Here is a 21,579-nt window from a genome sequence, read left to right on the forward strand (position 1 = left end):
CAATATGCGGAAGCACCGGAGGAGGGACTGTACAGGGAAAGGCAAAGGCTACATGTAGAATTTGACTTGCTGACTACGGGCACTGCAGAGGCACAATGGAGGAAGGCACAGGGTGTACAGTACGAATATGGGGAGAAGGCGAGCAGGTTGCTGGCACACCAATTGAGGAAAAGGGGAGCAGCGAGGGAAATAGGGGGAGTGAGGGATGAGGAAGGAGAGATGGAGCGGGGAGCGGAGAGAGTGAATGGAGTGTTCAAGACATTTTATAAAAAATTATATGAAGCTCAACCCCCGGATGGGAGGGAGAGAATGATGGGCTTCTTGGATCGGCTGGAATTTCCCAAGGTGGAAGAGCAGGAAAGGGTGGGACTGGGAGCACAGATCGAGGTAGAAGAAGTGGTGAAAGGAATTAGGAGCATGCAGGCGGGAAAGGCCCCGGGACCGGATGGATTCCCAGTCGAATTCTATAGAAAATATGTGGACTTGCTCGCCCCGGTATTGACGAGGACCTTTAATGAGGCAAAGGAAAGGGGACAACTGCCCCCGACTATGTCTGAAGCAACGATATCGCTTCTCTTAAAGAAGGAAAAGGACCCGCTACAATGCGGGTCCTATAGACCCTTTTCCCTCCTAAATGTAGATGCCAAGATCCTGGCCAAGGTAATGGCAATGAGAATAGAAGAATGTGTCCCGGGGGTGGTCCACGAGGACCAAACTGGGTTTGTGAAGGGGAGACAGCTGAACACAAATATACGGAGGCTGTTACGGGTAATGATGATGGCCCCACCAGAGGGGGAAACGGAGATAGTAGTGGCGATGGATGCCGAGAAAGCATTTGATAGAGTGGAGTGGGATTATTTGTGGGAGGTGTTGAGGAGATTTGGTTTTGGAGAGGGGTATGTTAGATGGGTGCAGCTGTTGTATAGGGCCCCGATGGCGAGCGTGGTCACGAATGGACGGGGATCTGCATATTTTCGGCTCCATAGAGGGACAAGGCAGGGATGCCCTCTGTCCCCATTATTGTTTGCACTGGCGATTGAGCCCCTGGCGATAGCGTTGAGGGGCTCCAAGAAGTGGAGGGGAGTACTTAGAGGAGGAGAAGAACACCGGGTATCTTTGTATGCGGACGATTCGCTACTATACGTGGCAGACCCGGCGGAGGGGATGCCAGAAATAATGCGGATACTTGGGGAGTTTGGGGATTTTTCAGGGTATAAATTGAACATGGGGAAAAGTGAGTTGTTTGTGGTGCATCCAGGGGAGCAGAGTATAGAAATAGAGGACCTACCGTTGAGGAAGGTAACAAGGGACTTTCGTTACCTGGGGATCCAGATAGCCAAGAATTGGGGCACATTGCATAGGTTAAATTTAACGCGGTTGGTGGAACAAATGGAGGAGGATTTCAAGAGATGGGATATGGTATCCCTGTCACTGGCAGGGAGGGTGCAGGCGGTTAAGATGGTGGTCCTCCCGAGATTCCTCTTTGTGTTTCAGTGCCTCCCGGTGGTGATCACGAAGGCTTTTTTTAAAAGGATTGAAAAGAGCATCATGGGTTTTGTGTGGGCCGGGAAGACCCCGAGAGTGAGGAAGGGATTCTTACAGCGTAGCAGGGATTAGGGGGGGCTGGCACTACCGAGCCTAAGTGAGTATTATTGGGCCGCTAATATTTCAATGGTGAGTAAGTGGATGGGAGAGGAGGAGGGAGCGGCGTGGAAGAGATTAGAGAGGGCGTCCTGTAGGGGGACTAGCCTACAGGCTATGGTGACAGCCCCATTGCCGTTCTCACCGAGGAACTACACCACAAGCCCGGTGGTGGTGGCTACACTGAAGATTTGGGGACAGTGGAGATGGCATAGGGGAAAGACTGGAGCCTTGGTGGGGTCCCCGATAAGAAACAACCATAGGTTTGCCCCGGGGGGAATGGATGGGGGATATGGAATGTGGCAAAGAGCAGGAATAACGCAACTGAAAGATCTGTTTGTGGATGGGAAGTTCGCGAGTCTGGGAGCGCTGACTGAGAAATATGGGTTGCCCCAAGGGAATGCATTCAGGTATATGCAACTGAGGGCTTTTGCGAGGCAACAGGTGAGGGAATTCCCGCAGCTCCCGACACAAGAGGTGCAGGTCAGAGTGATCTCAAAGACATGGGTGGGGGATGGTAAGGTGTCAGATATATATAGGGAAATGAGGGACGAAGGGGAGACTATGGTAGATGAACTAAAAGGGAAATGGGAAGAAGAGCTGGGGGAGGAGATCGAGGAGGGGCTGTGGGCAGATGCCCTAAGCAGGGTAAACTCATCGTCCTCGTGTGCCAGGCTAAGCCTGATTCAGTTAAAGGTATTACACAGGGCGCATATGACTGGAGCACGGCTCAGTAAATTTTTTGGGGTGGAGGATAGGTGTGCGAGGTGCTCGAGAAGCCCAGCGAATCATACCCATATGTTTTGGTCATGCCCGGCACTACAGGGGTTTTGGATGGGGGTGACAAAGGTGCTTTCAAAAGTAGTGGGGGTCCGGGTCGAACCAAGCTGGGGGTTGGCTATATTTGGGGTTGCACAAGAGCCGGGAGTGCAGGAGGCGAGAGAGGCCGATGTCTTGGCTTTTGCGTCCCTAGTAGCCCGGCGCAGGATATTGCTAATGTGGAAAGAAGCCAGGCCCCCGGGGGTGGAGACCTGGATAAATGACATGGCAGGGTTTATAAAGCTAGAGCGGATTAAGTTCGTTCTAAGGGGGTCGGCTCAAGGGTTCACCAGGCGATGGCAACCGTTCGTCGAATATCTCGCAGAAAGATAGATGGAATGGAAAAAAGAAGGCAGCAGCCGCAGCCCAGGATCGGGGGGGGGGGGGGGGGGGGGAGGAGGGGGGGGGAGGAGGAACCAGAAGGACTCTCAGGGTTGTTAATATATACTGTATAATATGTATAGGTCGTTGCGACAGATAATTATATATTGGACTGTTAAATTATATTTTTGGAGAGTGTTACTTGTGATAAGGCAGTTGCCAATTAGGGTTAGTTTTCATTTTTGTTATTTATTATTTATTCATTTTTTGTTTATAAAATAGGTCATTGTTATTTGTGTTGTTATAATATTGTGTAAAGGATGCACAATGTACTGTGTTGGTTGACCAAAAATTTTCAATAAAATATTTATTTTAAAAAACTTAATACGAGGGAGGTCCATTCAAAAGTCTGAAGGCAGTAGGGAAGAAGCTGTTCTTGAGTCGGTTGGTACGTGACCTCAAACTTTGGTATCTTTTTCCTGACGGAAGGAGGTGGAAGAGAGTATGTCCGGGGTGCGTGGGGTCCTTAATTATGCTGGCTGCCTTTCTGAGGCAGCGGGAATTATAGAGAGAGTCAATGGATGGGAGGCTGGCTTGCGTGATGGACTGGGCTACATTCATGACCTTTTGTAGTTTCCTGCGGTCTTGGGTAGAGCAGGCTCCATACCAAGCTGTGATACAACCATTCTATGGTGCATCTGTAGAAGCTGGTGAGGGTCGAAGCTGACATGCCAAATTTCCTCAGTCTTCTGAGAAAGTAGTCGTTGGTGGGCTTTGTTAACTATAGTGTCGGCATGGGGGGACCAGGACAGGCTGTTGGTGATCTGTACACCTAAAATCTTGAAGCTCTCGACCCTTTCTACTTCGTTCCCATTGATGTAGGCACGGGCATGTTCTCCACTACGCTTCATAAAGTCAATGATAATCTCCTTTGTTTTGTTGACATTGAGGGAGAGATTATTGTCGTCGCACCAGTTCACCAGATTCTCTATCTCATTCCTATACTCTGTCTCGTCATTGTGCGAAATCCGACCCACTACGGTGGTGTCATCAGCAAATCTGATGATCGGGTTGGAGGGGAATTTGGCCACACTGTCATAGGTGTATAAGGAGTATAGTAGGGGGCTGAGGACACAGCCTTGTGGGGCACCGGTGTTGAGGATGATCGTGGAGGAGGTGTTGTTGCCTATCTTTACTGATTGTGGTCTGTGGGTTAGAAAGTTCAGGATCCAGTCACAGAGGGAGGAGCTGAGGCCAAGGCCACTGAGTTTAGAGATGAGTTTTGTAGGAATGATGGTGTTGAAGGCTGAGCTGTAGTCGATAAATAGGATTCTGACATAGGTGTCTTTGTTATCTAGGTGTTCCAGGGTAGAGTGCAGGGTCATGGAGATGGCGTCTGCTGTGGACCTGTTGCAGCGGTAGGCAAACTGTAGTGGATCAAGGCAATCCGGGAGGCTGGAGTTGATTCGTGCCATGACTAACCTTTCGAAGCACTTCATGATGATGGATGTCAGAGCCACTGGATGATAGTCATTAAGGCACGCTGCTTGACTTTTTTTTGGTACAGGGATGGTGGTCGTCTTCTTGAAGCAGATAGGGACCTCGGATTGTTATAGAGAGAGGTTGAAGATGTCTGTGAATACCCCGCCAGCTGATCCGCGCAAGACCTGAGTGCTCGTCCGGGTACCCCATCCGGGCCAGTGGCTTTCCATGGGTTGACCTTCGAGAAGGCTGCTCTGACGTCTGCAGTGGTGATCTCAGATACAAGTTCATCCGCAGCTTCTGGGGTGAAGGGCTCGCTCTCGCTGAACTCTTGCTCAAAGCAGGCATTGAATGCGTTGAGCTCATCAGGGAGGGGTGCGTTGGAGCCGACGATTTTACATGCCTTCATCTTGTAGCCCGTTATGTCTTGCAGACCTTGCCATAGTCGTGTGGCTAGCCTGGGACTCGAGCTTGGTCCGATACTGTCTTTTGGCATCTTTGATGGATTTCTTTAGATCATAGGGCAGCACGGTAGCATAGTGGGTAACACAATTGCTTCACAGCTCCAGTGTCCCAGGTTCGATTCCCGGCTTGGGTCACTGTCTGTGCGGAGACTGCATATTCTCCCCCTGTGTGCGTGGCTTTCCTCCGGGTACTCTGGTTTCCTCCCACAGTCCAAAGATGTGCAGGTTAGGTGGATTGGCCATGCTAAATTGCCCTTAGTGTCCAAAATTGCCCTTAGTGTTGGGTGGGGCTACTGGGTTATGGGGATAGAGTGGCGGTGTTAACCTTGGGTAGTGTGCTCTTTCCAAGAGCCGGTGCAGACTCGATGGGCCAAATAGCCTCCTTCTGCACTGTAAATTCTATGATCTATGATATCTGGCTTTCTTGTAGAAGTCAGGGTCACCTGACTTGAACGCCTCAGACCTAGACTTCAGCAAGCAGTGGATATCCCTGTTCATCCAGGGTTTCCGGTTGGGATGAGGGGGTGTTTATGAAATGCTTATTAAGAAATGGGTGTTTATTACTGCAGTGATGTCAGAGAGTGGGTGGGGCTGAGCTGTCTGTCAGCTTTTTACTTTTGTTTTAAGGCCGGCTGCAGGGTGCGTTTAGAAGGATGAGGGGGGTCTTATTGAAACTTACAGGACACTGAGAAGCCTGGATAGAGTGGATGTGGAGAGGATGTTTCCACTTGTAGGAAAAACTAGAAGCAGAGGACACAATCTCAGACTAAACGGACGGTTGTTTAAAACAGAGACGAGGAGCAATTTCTTCAGAAGTGGGTGATGAATCTGTGGAACTCTTTGCCGCAGAAGGCTGTGGAGGCCAAATCACTGAGTGTTTTTAAGACAGAGATGGATAGGTTCTTGATCAATAAGGGGATCAGGGGTTATGGGGTGGAGGCAGGAGAATGGAGATGAGAAAAATATCAGTCATGATTGAATGGCGGAGCAGACTCGATGGGCCGAGTGACCTAATTCTGCTCCTATATGTTATGGTTCTATTTGTCATCCTTTGACTTTGAATTCCAGATTTTTATTTATTGAATTCAGATTTCACCACCTGCTGTGATGGGAATCCAACCCGGGTCCCCAGATCATTACCCTGGCTCTCTGGATTACTCGTCCAGCGTTAATACTGTGATGTGAGAGTACCTTTAAGAAATGGGTGTTTATAAATGTGTGTGTATATACATATCTGTAGTGAGAGTACCTTTAAGAAGTAGGTGTTTATTACTGCAGTGATGTCAGAGAGTGGGTGGAGCTGGGCTGTCAGTCAGCTTTTTACTTTCATTTTAAGGTAGGCTGCAGGGTGTGTTTTAGTTTCGTTTTCAGAGCTGGATAGCTGCAGTCACAGCCAGAAGGTGTATGAATCTCTCTCTGTAATCTAAAGACTGTAAATCGATCCTGGCGATTTAAAACTAATAACAGTAGTGCCTTTAACCTGATGCGCTTCTGGTAAAAAGTGTTTTAAGTCGTATGGATATTAAAAGGAAAGCTTAAAGGATTACTTAGTGTTGTATTCTTTGGGGGTTGTATTTGAATTGATGGTTGCTAAGATGTTCACTATGTTTTAAAAAGGTTAACTTGAGTTCATAGAATAAACATTGTTTTGCTTTAAAAAATACTTTTCAATTTCTGCTGTACCACACCTGCAGAGTGGGCCGTGTGCGCCCCATACCACAATCTATTAAAAGTTGTGGGTCAGGTGAACTCCATGATACACTTTGGGGTTCTCTAAACCCTAGCCCATAACAATACCACTACGACACCACCTCATCTGGCATGCTATAAGCTGATTTCAGTGAGAATCTCTGCGGCTCAACGCTACACATATCAATACAGCAACCAACGACGCATTGGGGGGAATGACTCAAAATAAGATTGGTTGTCTTTTATTTATGTTGGTTTAAGTGAGTCCTGGGGACTGAATTTGGGAGAATTGCTGAGGCCCGCAATCTAAATTCCGTAACATACCAGCAATCATTGACCCAGAGCTGTTATGAGGGCGACTATTGCCTGTTTGTTAATTTGTCACTCAGCTTTGGTCACACTAACATTTTTGAGCAAGAATCCGCCGTGCTTTTGGCAGCAATCAAAACTCTAAGGAGTAGAAGGTTACAAAAACAAAATGCTTACATATCCAATTGGTGGATGAGACCATGATCCAGATCTCTGACGGTGAACAATCACCGTAAAGCTAGAATAGTTTGACTTTCAAACCAAGCTTTACGTAAGCTTCAGCCACTTTTATGCATCGTCCAAATATTATGGGCGGATTTCAGGGCTTATGAGCAGAACCGATGAATCACCCTGTTACATCACTGCCTCACAATATGGCCCCTGAACAGATTGAATTTATTATTTATTTTACATCGCACCAATGCTGCTATAATATTTGATTAAATGTTCACCATTATCAGCTGAATATAAAACAGCAGATTGCTGGGAGGCCAATCAGGTAAGGATGATCAGACTCCATGGAAACCACTCAAACTTTCCCTCCGTTATTGTCGATGGAAGTAAACGTAGCTGGCTCTGTTGTGGGAGGGCGATTCTCCCTGCCAGATTTTCCTTTCAGTATTCTCAGTAAGTTTGAGTTTACCTTTGAGCCATTTTTGACAGTGACTATCAGCATTCCTTTGTGGACTTTGAAAGAAGTTCATTTTTTCAAGGAGAAATCTCCCCAGCACCGACCAGCCGGGATGTGATGGCCACGTCCGCGGCCATGTCGTTGAGCCACCCTGTCTAATTTTTGCCCAATCCGGCACCTCCATTTTGAGGCCCCTCTCGCACCCCCCCTGCCTTCAGTGGTCCTCCCGCTCTTCGTAATTGGATGGTGCTGCCAGAGGCCGATCTCAATTGGCCGTCCTGGGGAGATCACGAGTGATATCCCGCCATGGCCATTCTGGGTTTCCAACCCGGTATTGAGGTCAACGTCAGGATCATAACCCAACCGGGAGAAATTAGGCTGTATGGGGCACAGCCTCCCAAAAGAGTTTGTGTAGGGTTCCACCTTCTCACTGTGAAGTGCAAGGTGTTTCCCCCATGCCCTAACAAAACCTTAGATTATAGGGTTGCCAACCCTCCAGGATTAGTCTGGAGTCTCCCGGAATTGACGGTCAATCTCCAGGACACCGCTGGGCCCGACCCCAGGAGAAAAATCAATGGGAACATTGTAAAAGGTCATTTTTAGAAAAAGATTTCTTTGAACATTTCTCTTTACCAGATATTTTAAAAAGTTGAAAATGGGAGAGGAAAGGCTGCTGATTGCCATCCAATTGGGTAGTATTTGCTTTGCAATCGGCAGAGGAAGGCAGTGCATCATAAGGACGGATGCGTTGGCCGATGAATGGCTGGAGCATGGGGAAAAGTCATGTGATGAAACCTCCAGGAATACATTTAATTACAGTTGGCAACCCTACTAAATTATAATTTTCCTATTAAAGCCTTCCCAAAGGAATATCATTCCTTCATGGATGAACCTCAGGAAACTGTCCAATTTGGGAGGGTTACATTCAATTTTTGGACAAAATTACATCAATGCAAAAGCTCTCGTGAACACATTGGGTCTCCAAATGAAGAGATTTTATTTTGCATGAACACGTACTAAATTTCTTCTAAACATTGCTGAAGGAAATAAATCTGCAAATTGAGTCTCGGCAATCCATCGTGCAGGAAAACGACTTAGAAACGTTTATTTCCTTCAATCTGGTCCACACCGGTTCCTGCGAGCATTCTTGGCTTTCCCTTCACCTTTCAGAGTTACTCCCCAGTGCAGGTTCACAACCCATACCATTCCGTGACAAGCTGGCAGGTTATAAGCAGCACGGTTCGCCATGTCAGCCCAAGAGCCCCTCATGGCATTTTGGGCTTTTGACACATTAATCCGTGATTTTGCAAATCAGAAAGGGAAGATGTTTCTTCCAGGTCAGTTGAGACGTGTATTGAAGGGAATCTTCTGCTGTGGGTGGGAATAGTTTAGGTGGCCTTAAAACGTGGAAATTTAAAGTAGCATTTTCATTCACCCTCTAGAAAAGGTCACGGCGCACATTTGCAGAAATCCACACTGTAAGTTTCTTGCATTAAATAGAAATGACTAGGTAAACAGCACAATGGAAATAATTAAACATCTGTAAACCACTGGTGTGAGAGAGAAAGAAGGCATATTAGGATGCTAGCACTGTGTTGGTGTGCGGAGGTCGTGTGGAGCAGCAGGTACGGACCCTGCCTCAGAGCCAGAAGCCGGATCTGGGCTAGGGTCTCACTCCAGGCAAGGGGCCAAACAGGTCGAACGGCAATCTGTATATATCCTTCCAACTCACGGCAATGGCTAGTGGTAAGAACAGGAGAGACCCCTGGTCGGCCACACTTGATGCGGAGTGAGAGTGCCTCAAGCTGTAAGCCTCTGGTGATAGGCTCGCACCCTGTTTTGGGAAAAACCTCGCTATGGGAACAGATGAAAGTCTGCCTTGTGCACCACTAGCTGTGGGAAGAGAAATGACAGCTCTGCTGGCACTGATTATGGCATTCAATCTTAAGGCATCATTTTTATACTTAAGTTAAAGGCACAAGTATTGTTAGCTCAACATAACCAAATGACATAAAATTGCATCTACTGATCTATTATCAATGTGTATTAGACGGCTCCCTCTCGTTTGTCGTTGTAGGACAGGAATGATCGCTAGGGCAACCTTTCAAGCATCAACACATTTTAACAGTGATTGTACAGAATTGTACAATACCCTGAGGTTTGTTGGCCTGCAGATGTTGGACCCAAAATGAATATAGATATGAGATAACTACTTCAACAACAACAACAACCTGTACTTATATAGCACCTTTAATGCAGCAAAACATGCCAAGGTGCTAACAGCATGAGGTAAAAGCCTGCAGCACATTAACTGGCGATATAGATATCCCTTTCACCTAATGTTACAGCATAACAATTTAGAGCAACTAACTTCTGCTTCTGACCCATTTCTCCATTATGATATACATGAACAAGTCGACATTTCTCTAAGCAATGGCATGGTCATCTACTGCATCATCAGATATAAAAATATTGCATCAAAATATGAAGGAATTTGGATAGTTTCCACATTCCAGTAATGTGCTCTTTTCTGGTTTGAACTCAGTGTTTGCTGAGAGTGGGCGGTGCAAATTGCCATAGTTGCTCCGTGGAGTCAAGTTAGATCTCATTGTTTATTATTCCGTTCACTGAGGCGACTGACGCTGATGGGACAAGGCCCCGCTCGTCATCCTTCCGACATCTGTTTCTGATGAACAAGAATAAGGCTGTACAAGGTATTGCCAAACTCGGTACACCAGCCAGGAGGACAATCACCGCAGACACCCAACCAGGATAGAGCACCTCAGCGAGGTTCGGAAAATTTTCCTGTTGAGAGTTGCAGAAATATAAATGGATGAATTATAAAGAAAAAGCACACAATCATCGTGCTTAAGAGGCAACATTTTTCCAATAGGCCATTTGGCCCATTTTAAACACTGGCCAGTCACATTGAGCAGAATTCAATGGCTGCTGTGTGTGGGGGGTGAGGGGGGAGGGGAGGGGAGGGGGGGAGGGGGGGAGGGGGGGGGAGGGGGAGGGGGGAGGGGGAGGGGGAGGGGGAGGGGGGAGGGGGAGGGGGAGGGGGGAGGGGGAGGGGGGAGGGGGAGGGGGGAGGGGGGAGGGGGGAGGGGGAGGGGGGAGGGGGGAGGGGGGTGGGAACTGGTTACATTCCAAAGATGGCTCTCCTGCCCGATCCCAACCTATCCAGATTTTTACAGTGGGACTGACAAGGTCTGGGTCAGCCTGCCCACCTTTAGTGGGCACTTAAGGGCCGTTTCCCGCCCGGCTTCGCTTTTGAGGCTGCCGTGTGGCAAAGCGAGTCACCTTGCTGGAGCCCGAGATAGGAGGAGGAGGGGGCGGGGGGCACCTCCCTCAATGGCCTCCTTCCCACATCGAGTACCGCAGCCCCTCCAAACTCTTCCACCCGCAGTGAGGCAGGTCTTCCTCCCGAATGAGGGACTGTTAAATGGAAGGGACACATCCCCGCTGACTCTTTGAGTGGAGGGGCCGGAAACCTCGCCTTCTGAAAAAACCCTGCACCGTTTGAAAATACGATTGTAGAATAAAGTAATCTGCAATGGCCAGCAGAGATACCAAAGAATGCCGATTCTGAATTCTCTGGGTGAGCTGCCCACTTTGGGCTCATGTACAGGGTACCCATTCCTACCTCCTTTACAACTGGGTATGGCAGAGGTTCGAGTCACCAGTATTTTCCCAATGGAACAGCCATTCTATATTCACTCTATATACACATTAGTTTGGCACTGTGTTGTTTGTTTTGCAATTTAATCCACTTAAGACATATTGAAGCCAACCTGAAGTCTAACAAACACTTACTGACAGTTTCAATAAAGTTGACATGACCGAAATCAGCCTCAAATATAGCCCTCATAATACTCAATGGCCGATAAATAGAAAGACAACTGTCTGGAGCTAGTTTATCTAAGGCACCAATTAGGGACAATGGGATAGCCAATTGTAGGCATGAGTAAGTTCTGTTGCAAACACAATTTTAATTAAACATTCAACTTATTACTGTGAGAAATTAGCCTTGCTTAATTTCCAAGTATACTTACATAATCTGGATCCCAAGTGATGTATGTCAGCTCCTCACTGACTTTAATTACTAAGTAAAACAGGAATATGACCAACATGATAAGGGGACTAATGACTCGCCAGGTGGCCTGCCAGAAGATATTGGGCTTGTGACCAATCATCCATTCGATGTCGTTGTTGAATCTGTGGTAAAATAATTCACAAATGTGGGTTCATAGATTATGAAAAGGTTCTTTATCAGTACCTAGCAAGAGACACAAAACAGGTGAACTTCATGGCCGGGATTCTCCAAAATACCGGCCAAGTGTCGACGCCGGCGTAAGCACCGGAGTGTTTCATGCTGGCATCAGTAGGCCTCTTGGCACAGCGATTCAGCGGGCCACGGGGTGCCAGCATAGCGCTCCAGAGCTGATCCGCAGCCTTGCACTGCCGGCGCGGGTCTGCGCATGCGCGCGGTGGCCGTTTCCACGGCGGCGCATGCGTGTGGTGGCCGTTTCCACGGCGGCGCATGCGCGTGGTGGCCGTTTCCACGGCGGCGCATGCGCGCGGTGGCCGTTTCCACGGCGGCGCATGCGTGTGGTGGCCGTTTCCGTGCCGGCGCCGCGCAACATGGCCTAGCGACGCAGCGGGCCCGCCCAGAAGGAAGTAGGCCCCCCTCCAGATCGCCCGCGCCCGCCGATTGGCAGCCCCCGATCGCGGGGCTGGCCGAGGTGCAGGCCCCCACCGGAGGCTGACCCCACCCCCCACTTGGATGGCCGCTGCAGCCGCGGGTCTGAGCTCCCGCCAGGTGGTACCAGGTTGGAACCACGCTGGCGGAACTCGGCGGGAACTCGGCCGGTTGACCGCAGAGAATCGCCGCAGGGTCCGTTATCAACGGCCCCTGGCCGGTGCCGCACCGGCCGCCCGCGCGTGACTTGTGCCGATTCTCCGGAGCGAATGCCCTGCCTGTACTGGCGAGCTGAGCTCATCAGTACAGGAAATAATGTAAGCACGGCCTCGGCAGGGCAAACCTCACCGAGGCCAAAAGAAACGGAAAAGTGCCGTTAAATAGAGTTGTCATTCTCGGCGCTGCAGGCACCAAAAAAGACCCCGCTAAACGTGCCCAAAAAGAGACTTGTCCCGTCAAATTGTCTTCGTTATTACACTTTGGATGCCTTGCCTGTAAAGCTGGTGAAGATAAAATGATGCAAACCCGAGTAAGGCATGACATCAAACTATCGAGAAGACCCACCTAATTTTAACCCTTCCCCGAATCGTTCCCATGAAACAGGGATTAAAATTAGTCCCAATGTACGTGTGGCACATCTTGTCGCTAAGCGCCGCCTGGCAGTGAGATAAATTTCAGTGCATGGTCTGGGGAACGCGATGGATTTTAATGGATGGGAAATCCTGGCTAGCATGTTTACAATTTGCAATGGTGGTGGACAAAGTTCTTTGGAGAGTTGCAAACTCGAACAATTACTCCCATGAATCCCAACCGGCAGTGAGCTTATCAGTCTCTCAGCAAGGTTAAAATATTTTCCTGAAATGATAACCATGGTATCCTAAAACAAGGGTGGGCATAAACATTTCCAAAAATCACCAAATTATTATTTCGAATGAAGTATTGCATCTGATCCTCGAACACTAGCAGGATAACCATTGGCATAGGTAAATGGAATTTAATGCTTTGTTTTCATGAATAGCATTCAACTTCCTCTATCCACACACCCCAGTAATGCCAGAGTATAGGAAGGGTTGCCCCAAAGCCTGCAGGAATTGAAGATTAAGCTCGTGGACACAGCCATTGGGGAACCTCGGAGAAAAATCACAAGATTATTTTACAAAAAAGTATTTTTATACCTTATTTGAATATGTCTGTTTATTTGCTTTAGGAATATCGGAAGCAGGAGAAAAGAGTGGGTGGGGCTTTCGGACACGGAAGGTTCTGTTGGTACGAACCTTCCGGAATATGCCCAAAGAGTTGGCGACCTTAAATGTATTGTCAAGAGAAACATCACCTGAACACTCTTGTTAAATCTGGAAAAGAGTTAGCTGCCCCCCGCGATTTGAAGAGTGAATCATGTATGAATCACTGAATCAACAGCACTCACCGTGCATTAATAAAAAAAACTAGGCAAATAATCGTTAACGAAAGTGAAAATGCTGGAAAATCTCAGCAAGTCTGGCAGCATCTGTAGGGAGAGAAAAGAGCTAACGCTTCGAGTCCCATGACTCGTTGTCAAAGCTAACAGACAGAGAAAGTGGGAAATATTTATACTGTGGAGTGAGAACGAAAGATGAGTCATAGCCACAGAAACCCAGGGAAACCGGTTGCTAATGGCCACAGAAACCAAGAGGAAAGAGTGCCAATGGCAGTCCCCAGAGAGGACAAAGGATGTGAAGGGTCAAACAGCAGGGAAACTAACATCGTTAGTTAATTCTTCATCGTTAATTCTTTCTGAAGTGGTGGATGGGGACATAGTCATGAGAAACCACAACATTCAACAACAAAAAAAGCTATCGGAACCCGACTCCTCTTTAATGTAGAATTATGAAGGAAACTCAATGTTGAGAGTGAGATATTGTTACCTGTCGATGCCATAAATGTAGACGACAGCCACCATCTCACAGAAGGCGATGATCAGCAGAGGAATGGAGCCGGCATAGGTATCGAAGAGAGCCAGCCAGTAGTTTCCAGAATTTATCACAAATATGAAAGCAAGGAAAAAGCAGACCAGACAAATCAGACCTGGAAGAGAGAACAAGAGAATTGGTTTTGCTTGAGTGACCAGAATCATCGCATTCCAGCAAACTGAGCAACTTTCTTCCCCTTACTGTCCCACCTAAGAATGGGGCAGTAGCAGGAGCAACTGTGTACAGGAAAGGGAAACGTCAACGTATGTGGTCTATTGTCTGCCTGCTTCGATTTTTGGCATGTGCGCCTTGATCCCAGCAGCCAGAGCTCCCAGGGGAATCTAGGGTTGCCAACTACGATCAAATTTATTCCTGGAGGTTTCATCGCATGACATTGCTGCCATGTGCCAGCCATTAGTCGGCCAACACATCCGACCTTGTGACACACATCCTTCCCACGTCAATTGGAAAGCGACTAGGGGCTTTTCACAGTTACTTCATTGCAGTGTAAATGTAAGCCTACTTGTGACAATAAAGATTATTATATATCTAACACCCTCTTGAAAACATACAGGGAGGGATTCTCCGTCTCACCGCACCCGTATTCTGGTGCGGTGTGCCCCTCCCGGCAACGGCATCCGCCAATCCGCCAGCTGGGCAATGGGGTTTTCCATTGTGGGCACCACCACTCCGTCGAGAAATCCCCGGGCGTGAGTGCGTAGAAACGGAGGATCCCGATGGAGAATCCAGCCACAATCCCCAGGCGTGAGTGCGCTGCCGGTGAAACGGAGGATCCCGACGGACAATCCAGCCACAATTGTTTGGCCTCAACTGCTTTCCCTGGTCGAGATTCCACAAGCCGACCACTCTCTGGGTGAAGAAACTTTTCCTCATCTACCAGTATCCTCAGTCTGTGACCCCTTGTTGAGGAGACCCCTGCCATGGGGAGCGTCCTTCCTGCATCTACACTGTCAAATTCTGGTAGAATTTTATAGGTTTCTATGAGATCCCCTATCATTCTTCTAAACTCCAGCAAATATAATCCTAACCAACTCAATCTCTCCTCATACGTCAGTCTCACCATCTCCAGGAATCAGACTGGTAAACCTTCGCTGCTCTCCCTCCATGGCAAGAACAGCCTTCTTCAGATAAGGAGACCAAAACTGCACCTGATGGGCGTGGTTTATCCGAATGGGGCAGAGTCCCGTCACGCGAGATTAGCCGGGTGTTTCCCAGCGCTGGGAGCACCAAGAAAGACCCCGCTATCTAACGCCAATCCGGGTATCTCAGCGGGGAACGTCCCAAACTCCTCAGTGCAGTCTCACGCCCCGGTGTGATCCCTGAACCTCTCTCGAAGCCCCGGCTTACTATAGGGAGGCCCCCAGGCCCTCTCGAACCCCTCCACATCTGTGCAGGCCACACCATTGCCTGATCACCACCACACAAAAAATGCCAGCTTGGCACCCTGGCAATGTTACCCTGGCAGTGCCAGTTGTCAGTGCTGTTGTATTCCTTGTCTTGTTCTCCAAGATAGCCAAAGATGTAGTGTTGACAAAGAACATAAATAGAAATGTTCAAATCAAAACGAATTTATTTTACACTACTTAACTTGATTAGGTTTGCACACTTTACTGAATAACAGATAACAAAATAATAGTACTGAATCTGTGATACGGTAATTAATAATCTCTCTAATATATAATCTATATGCTAACTCAACTCTACACTATCCTTCTACATCAAACTCTCCATCAGCTTTCTCCCAGCATGCCTAGTGACGCAGCCTTTTATAAGATCACTCAGTGATGCCATCTAGTGTTGATATACATGTAATCTCTCTTGTTAACCCTTTACTATGTATATCATTACAAGGGCCACCTGGGCACCTTGGTGCCAGGCTGGCGGTGACACCAGCAATGCCAGGTTACCACCCTGCCCAGAGGGTAAGCACCTGGAGGCCACCAATCCCCTGGGAGACCCCCACAAGTGCCCGTCCATCTGGTCCCCGTTTGCGGAGACCAGCACTGAACAGCGCTCATCTGAAGTTTCCAACGGGAAGGAGTTACATCCCAACGCCTTGGTTAGATCTCACGAACGCTTATTAGAGTGAAACTAGCTGTCTCACTCTAATATGCAGATTTGCCAGACAGTGATCCCGCCCACGATGGGTGGGTTTCACATCGCAACATCTCACGAGATCACATTAGATCTCGGGAGGCATGGTAAGCTTGTTGATCCCAAAAGTGGGATCTCCCGGCATCTACCGTTCGCGTTGTGCCACGTCACCTTTCGGACGTAACATGGCCGATAGATCCCGCCCAATATTCCAGGTGTGGTCTCACCAAGGCCCCGTATAATTGCAGCAAGACATTCCTGCTCCTGCACTTGAACCCTCTCGCTGTGAAGGCAAACATACCATTAACCTTCTTTACCGCCTGCTGCTCCTGTACACTTACTTTCAGCGACTGGTGGACAAGGACACACAGGTCTCATTGCACATTCCCCTCTCTCAATCTATAGCAATTCAGATAATCATCTACCATCCTGTTTATGCTACAAAAGCGGATACTCTCACATTTATCCACACTGTACTTCATCTGTCATGCATCTGCCCACTCATTCAGCTTGTTCAAATCACACCGAAGCATCATAGAATTTACCGGGCAGAAGGAGGCCATTCGGCCCATCGAGTCTGCAACGGCTCTTGGAAAGAGCACCCTACCCAAGGTCAACACCTCCACCCAAAACTAAGGGCAATTTTGGACACTAGGGCAATTTAGCATGGCCAATCCACCTAACCTGCACATCTTTGGACTGTGGGAGGAAACCGGAGCACCCGGAGGAAACCCACGCACACACGGGGAGGATGTGCAGACTCCGCACAGACCGTGACCCAAGCCGGAATCGAACCTGGGACCCTGGAGCTGTGAAGCAATTGTGCTATCCACAATGCTACCGTGCTGCCCTATCTCGGCATCCTCCTCACAGCTCAACCTCCCACTCACCTTTGTGTCATTTGCAAATTTGGAGATATTACATTTAGGTCCCTCATCTCAGTCATTAATATGCATTGTGAACAGCTGGGGTCCTAGCACTGATCCTTGTGGTACTTCATTAGACAATGCCTGTCACTTGGAAAAAGACCTGTTTATTCCCACTCTTGTTTACTGCCTGCCTACCAGTTTTCTATACATCTCAATACACTACCTCTCAGGTGCTTTAATTTTACACGTTAATTTCTTATGTGAGTTCTTGTCGAAAACTTTCTGCAAGTCCAAATAAATCACATCCACTTGCTCCCCCTCATCCACTCTACTACTTACACCCTTGAAGAATTCCTGTATATTTGTCAAGCATGGTTTCCCTTTCGTAAATCCGTGCTGAATCTGTCAGATCCTGCCACTGCTTTCCCAGTGTTCTGCTAATATATCTTTTATAATGGACTCTAGCATTTTCCTTACTACCAAGGCTAGGCTGACTGATCTTCCTGTTTTCTCTCTAACTTCCTTTTTAAATAGTGGGTTATATTTGCTACCCTCCAATCCATAGGAACTGTCCCAGAGTCTATGGAATCTTGGAAGATGACCGCCATTGCATCCACTATTTTGAGGGCCACTTCCTTAAGTACTCTGGGATGTAGATTATCAGGCCCTGGGAATTTATTGGTCTTCAATCCCATTGATTTCCAATACCATCTTCCTACTAATACTGATTTCCTTTAGTTCCTCCCTCTCACTAAACCCTGTGATCCCCAACATTTCTGGTGTGTTCCCCATTCTAAATCGCCCTGTCTCTGACTGCAAGGGACCTACATTTGTCTTCACCAATCTTTTTCTCCTTGCTACTTATAGGTGGTTTTGCAGCCTGTTTTTATGTTCTCCCCAAGCTTACTCTAGTACTCCATTTTCCTCTTCTTAATCATTCCTTTGTCTTCCTTTGCTGAATTCTAAACTACTCCCAAGACACAAATCTGTCTGTGTTTTTCTGGCCAATTTGTGTGCTACTTCCTTGGATCTAATACTATTTGTAATTTCCCTTGTAAACTATGGTTTGGCCACCTTTCCCATTTTATTTTTGTGCCAGACAGGAATGAATAATTGTTGCAGTTCATTCATGCACTCTTTGAACGTTTGCCTATCCACCGTCAAGACTTTAAGCACCGTTCCCCAATCGATCAGAATCAATTCACACCTCATACCATCGTAGTTTCCTTTATTTAGATTCAAGATCCTTGTCTCACAATCAACTACATCACTCTCCACCTTGATGAAAAATTTTACCATATTATGTTCGCTCATCCCAAAAGGGATTGTCACAGCTAGATTGCCAATTATTCCTTTCTCATTACGTAATACCCAGTCTAGGATGGCCAGATCTCTAGTTGGTTCCTCAAGGTATTGGTCTGGAAACCCCACTCCAAAAATTCCTCCTCTACAGTATTGTTACTAATTTGATTTTCGCAATCTATATTCAGATTAAAGTCACCCATAAATACAGATGCTCTTTTATTGCATGCGTCTAACTTCCTGTTTAATGCCATCCCCAACACCACCTTTACAGTTTGGGGGGGCTATAAACAGCCGCCACTAATGTTATTTGCCTTTTGGTGTTTCTCAGCTCTATCCATATAGATTCCACATCGGTGGAGGTAATATCCTTCCTCACTGCTGCGTTAATTTCCTCTTTACCCAGCAACGTAACCTCACCGCCTTTTCCTTTTTGTCTGTCCTTCCTAAATACTGAACACCCCTGGATGTTCAGTTCCCATCCCTGGTCACCCTGTAGCCATGTCTCCATAATCCCGACTACATCACACCCGTTAACATCTATTTGCGCAATTAACTCGTCCACTTTATTGCAAATGCTCCATGCATTACGGCACAAAGCCTTCAGGCTTGTCTTTTTAACACTCCTCGTCTCGTTCCCATTATTTTCACAGTGGCCCTGTTTGATTCTGGCCTTTAGTTCTGACCTTTGGTTTCCCTTGAGTAGAGAAAATTGAAGGATAATCTAATTGAGGTGCTTAAATTGTGAGAAAGGCTTGACAGGGTTGATACGGAGAAACCATTTCCTATGGTGAGGGAATCAGGAACAAAGGGATTTAATCTTACAATTGGAATGAGGCCATGCAGTAGGGAGCTCAGGGTGGTTCACACAAAGGCTGGTGGGAATATTCCCCTCTTGCCCCAGGAGGCTGCAGATGCTTGGGAACAATTGAAGCTTTCATATGAGACTGATAGATTAGACACATTTATCAAAGGATATGGAGTAAGGTAAGTAAATGGGTTGAGATGCACATCATTCGAGATTGGATGAAATTGAGGGGCAGGGTTGGGGGGAGGAGTGGTTTATTCCTGTTTCTAATGTTCCTAGTGTTCCGAATGAGCTTGCATTCTGCTCCTGCGCAAAGTTATTTATGTATGAAAATGTAAAGAAAGATTTCCTCCTAATTCATCAACCTGCTCCATTTCGGGAATGTAAGTCAGTTACAACACTGCCAAATACAGAGCTATAAAGAATAGTCATTTTGGGCTCAAAATGTTAACTCTGCTTCTCTCTTCACAGATGCCACCAGACTGGCTGCGTTTTTCCTGCACTTACTATTTTTATCGCTCCCTCTACTCAGTTCCTGCAATGTTCCTCACCTGGGAACTTGCTGCAAATGTGCATCCCACTGTCATTGCACCTTGTCTTTACGAGTGAGATTACCATTTAATGGGAAGTTTGTTTTGCACCTCCACGCACGCCAGGAACTTGGTTGAAACAACTTGAGTTCACGTGGGACCCTTACGACCAGCAGACCGAGAGCAGTCAGACACCAATCCCAAAATGGGAAGATCAGTTCCTAATCTCATGCTGCCTATCCAACCTAATTGTCGGGGGAATTTCACTCACTCACTTCCACACAAGGTTTGATGTGTTTTGGATGAAGAGCTCGTGCCTAGTCTTTGTAAACAAGCAAAACAAATTGCCGTTTGCCATAAAAACGGAGGTTCTACCACATTTCCAGCACTTTGGGCAATGAGATAGGAGCAGCTCCAAGCAAATTCCTGATCTTAGGCATTACTGTTTGGACACAGTAAGGAACATATTCGATGCAATGGATGTTGTTTTAATTTCTGTTTGAGGTAGGAACAGAATCTTTGCTTTTCAAGAATATGTTGAATAATAAAATTGTTTACTAGGTACGGCTCAGAAAGAGATAATAGTAGTTGCTTTATGGTCCTAACAGATATCACAATAGTAAATTGAATGGAGGGCTCGTGTTTACCAGTAATAAGTTCCTTGGGCCAATTCTTTGGGAAGAGTTTCAGATCTTCAACTGGTACCAGAACACCTTCTATATTCCCAAACATGGAAGAAAGTCCGAGGCAGAATAACATGACGAAGAACAAGATGGACCATAACGGAGAGATGGGCATTTTTGTAATAGCTTCAGTGAAGACAATGAAGGCCAATCCGGTGCCTTCGACGCCCTGTAATAATAACAATAATAATAATCTTTTATTGTCACAAGTATGAAGTTACTGTGAAAAGCCCCGAGTCGCCATTGAAGGAGATTGGAGTTAGTTGAAAAGGTTTGGGGCCAGGTGTTTGGGACTCGATTGCGCACCGGTCTAGTTGAATAAAGAATTGGACTAAGCGACAATGCCCCAGGTCATGCATCGGCTGAACCTCCACTGTGTGGTGTGTGCTAATGTACATCTTGAGAATGCACGTTGGCAGGGGATTGCAGAATTAATGGAGCTCAAAGAAACACGAAAAGAGCACAGACAAAAACACCAATACCATTGAGGAATATCTGCCTCATTTAGAAACTGATTATAAAGGGATGGTTTAACGAAGCCATTGAGTTGATCACATTGATCTTAGAATGTTGTTCCAGGAATTGGACCTTTAGATTAAAAATGCTGCCTTATTAGTGGGGGTGGTGTGGTATGTGGCCAAGTATACCTATAAATATACATGACCATGTACCTGAATACACATCACATGTTGTTTCGTACTTTGCTTTTGGGAAGAGGAGAGGGATGAACTAAATTTACATTCTTGGGTTTTAAGGCTCAATTTTGAAAATGTGTTTAAAAAAAATATTTTCTTCAAGGCGTTTTCACATATACAGACAAAATACCAGAAGAACAGCAAAACAACTCGATAAACAACCACAATCTGCCTGCCCCCCGACACCAACACCCCGCCACATCTCCCCTTCCCCAGTTTAACCCCCAGAACCCTACCCAATCCACCTCACTATTGCTGATCCCTCAATCCTCCATAAAGAAATCGATAAATGGCTTCCACCTCCCGGGGGGGGGGGGGGACCCCTCTGTCGACCCTCGCAGAGCAAACGTGACCTTTTCCAGCCTCAGGAATTCTGCCAGGTCGTTCCTGCTTTCAGTGGCTCCTAGTCCCACCGCCCCAGCACAAATCCGCCTCCGGGTTATCAGGGAGGCAATGTCCAAAACATCGGCCTCTCTCACCCCCTGGACTCCCGGGTCTGCCAACACCCTGAATATCGGCACCTCTGGACTCGGAGCCACCCCCACACCCAACACCTCGGGCATCACGTCT

The 21,579-nt window shown here is 47.2% G+C and overlaps 1 protein-coding gene across 1 annotated transcript in view; it reads right to left on the reverse strand.

The window, feature by feature from the left end:
• Window positions 1-8,329: 8,329 nt before the first annotated feature.
• The window catches only part of LOC140425542 (sodium-dependent neutral amino acid transporter B(0)AT1-like), a 56,381-nt gene continuing 43,131 nt past the window's right edge, over window positions 8,330-21,579 (reverse strand). Inside the window, exons 9-12 of the mRNA XM_072509950.1 lie at window positions 20,279-20,483; window positions 13,963-14,122; window positions 11,412-11,574; window positions 8,330-10,161 (exon numbers count right to left, since the gene is read on the reverse strand). Of these exons, the coding sequence (XP_072366051.1) occupies window positions 9,955-10,161; window positions 11,412-11,574; window positions 13,963-14,122; window positions 20,279-20,483 (735 nt within the window). The 3' untranslated portion in view covers window positions 8,330-9,954. The remainder of the gene's footprint in view (window positions 10,162-11,411; window positions 11,575-13,962; window positions 14,123-20,278; window positions 20,484-21,579) is intronic.

Source organism: Scyliorhinus torazame, chromosome 6, assembly GCF_047496885.1.
Source record: "Scyliorhinus torazame isolate Kashiwa2021f chromosome 6, sScyTor2.1, whole genome shotgun sequence".
NCBI classification, from domain to species: Eukaryota; Metazoa; Chordata; class Chondrichthyes; order Carcharhiniformes; family Scyliorhinidae; genus Scyliorhinus; species Scyliorhinus torazame.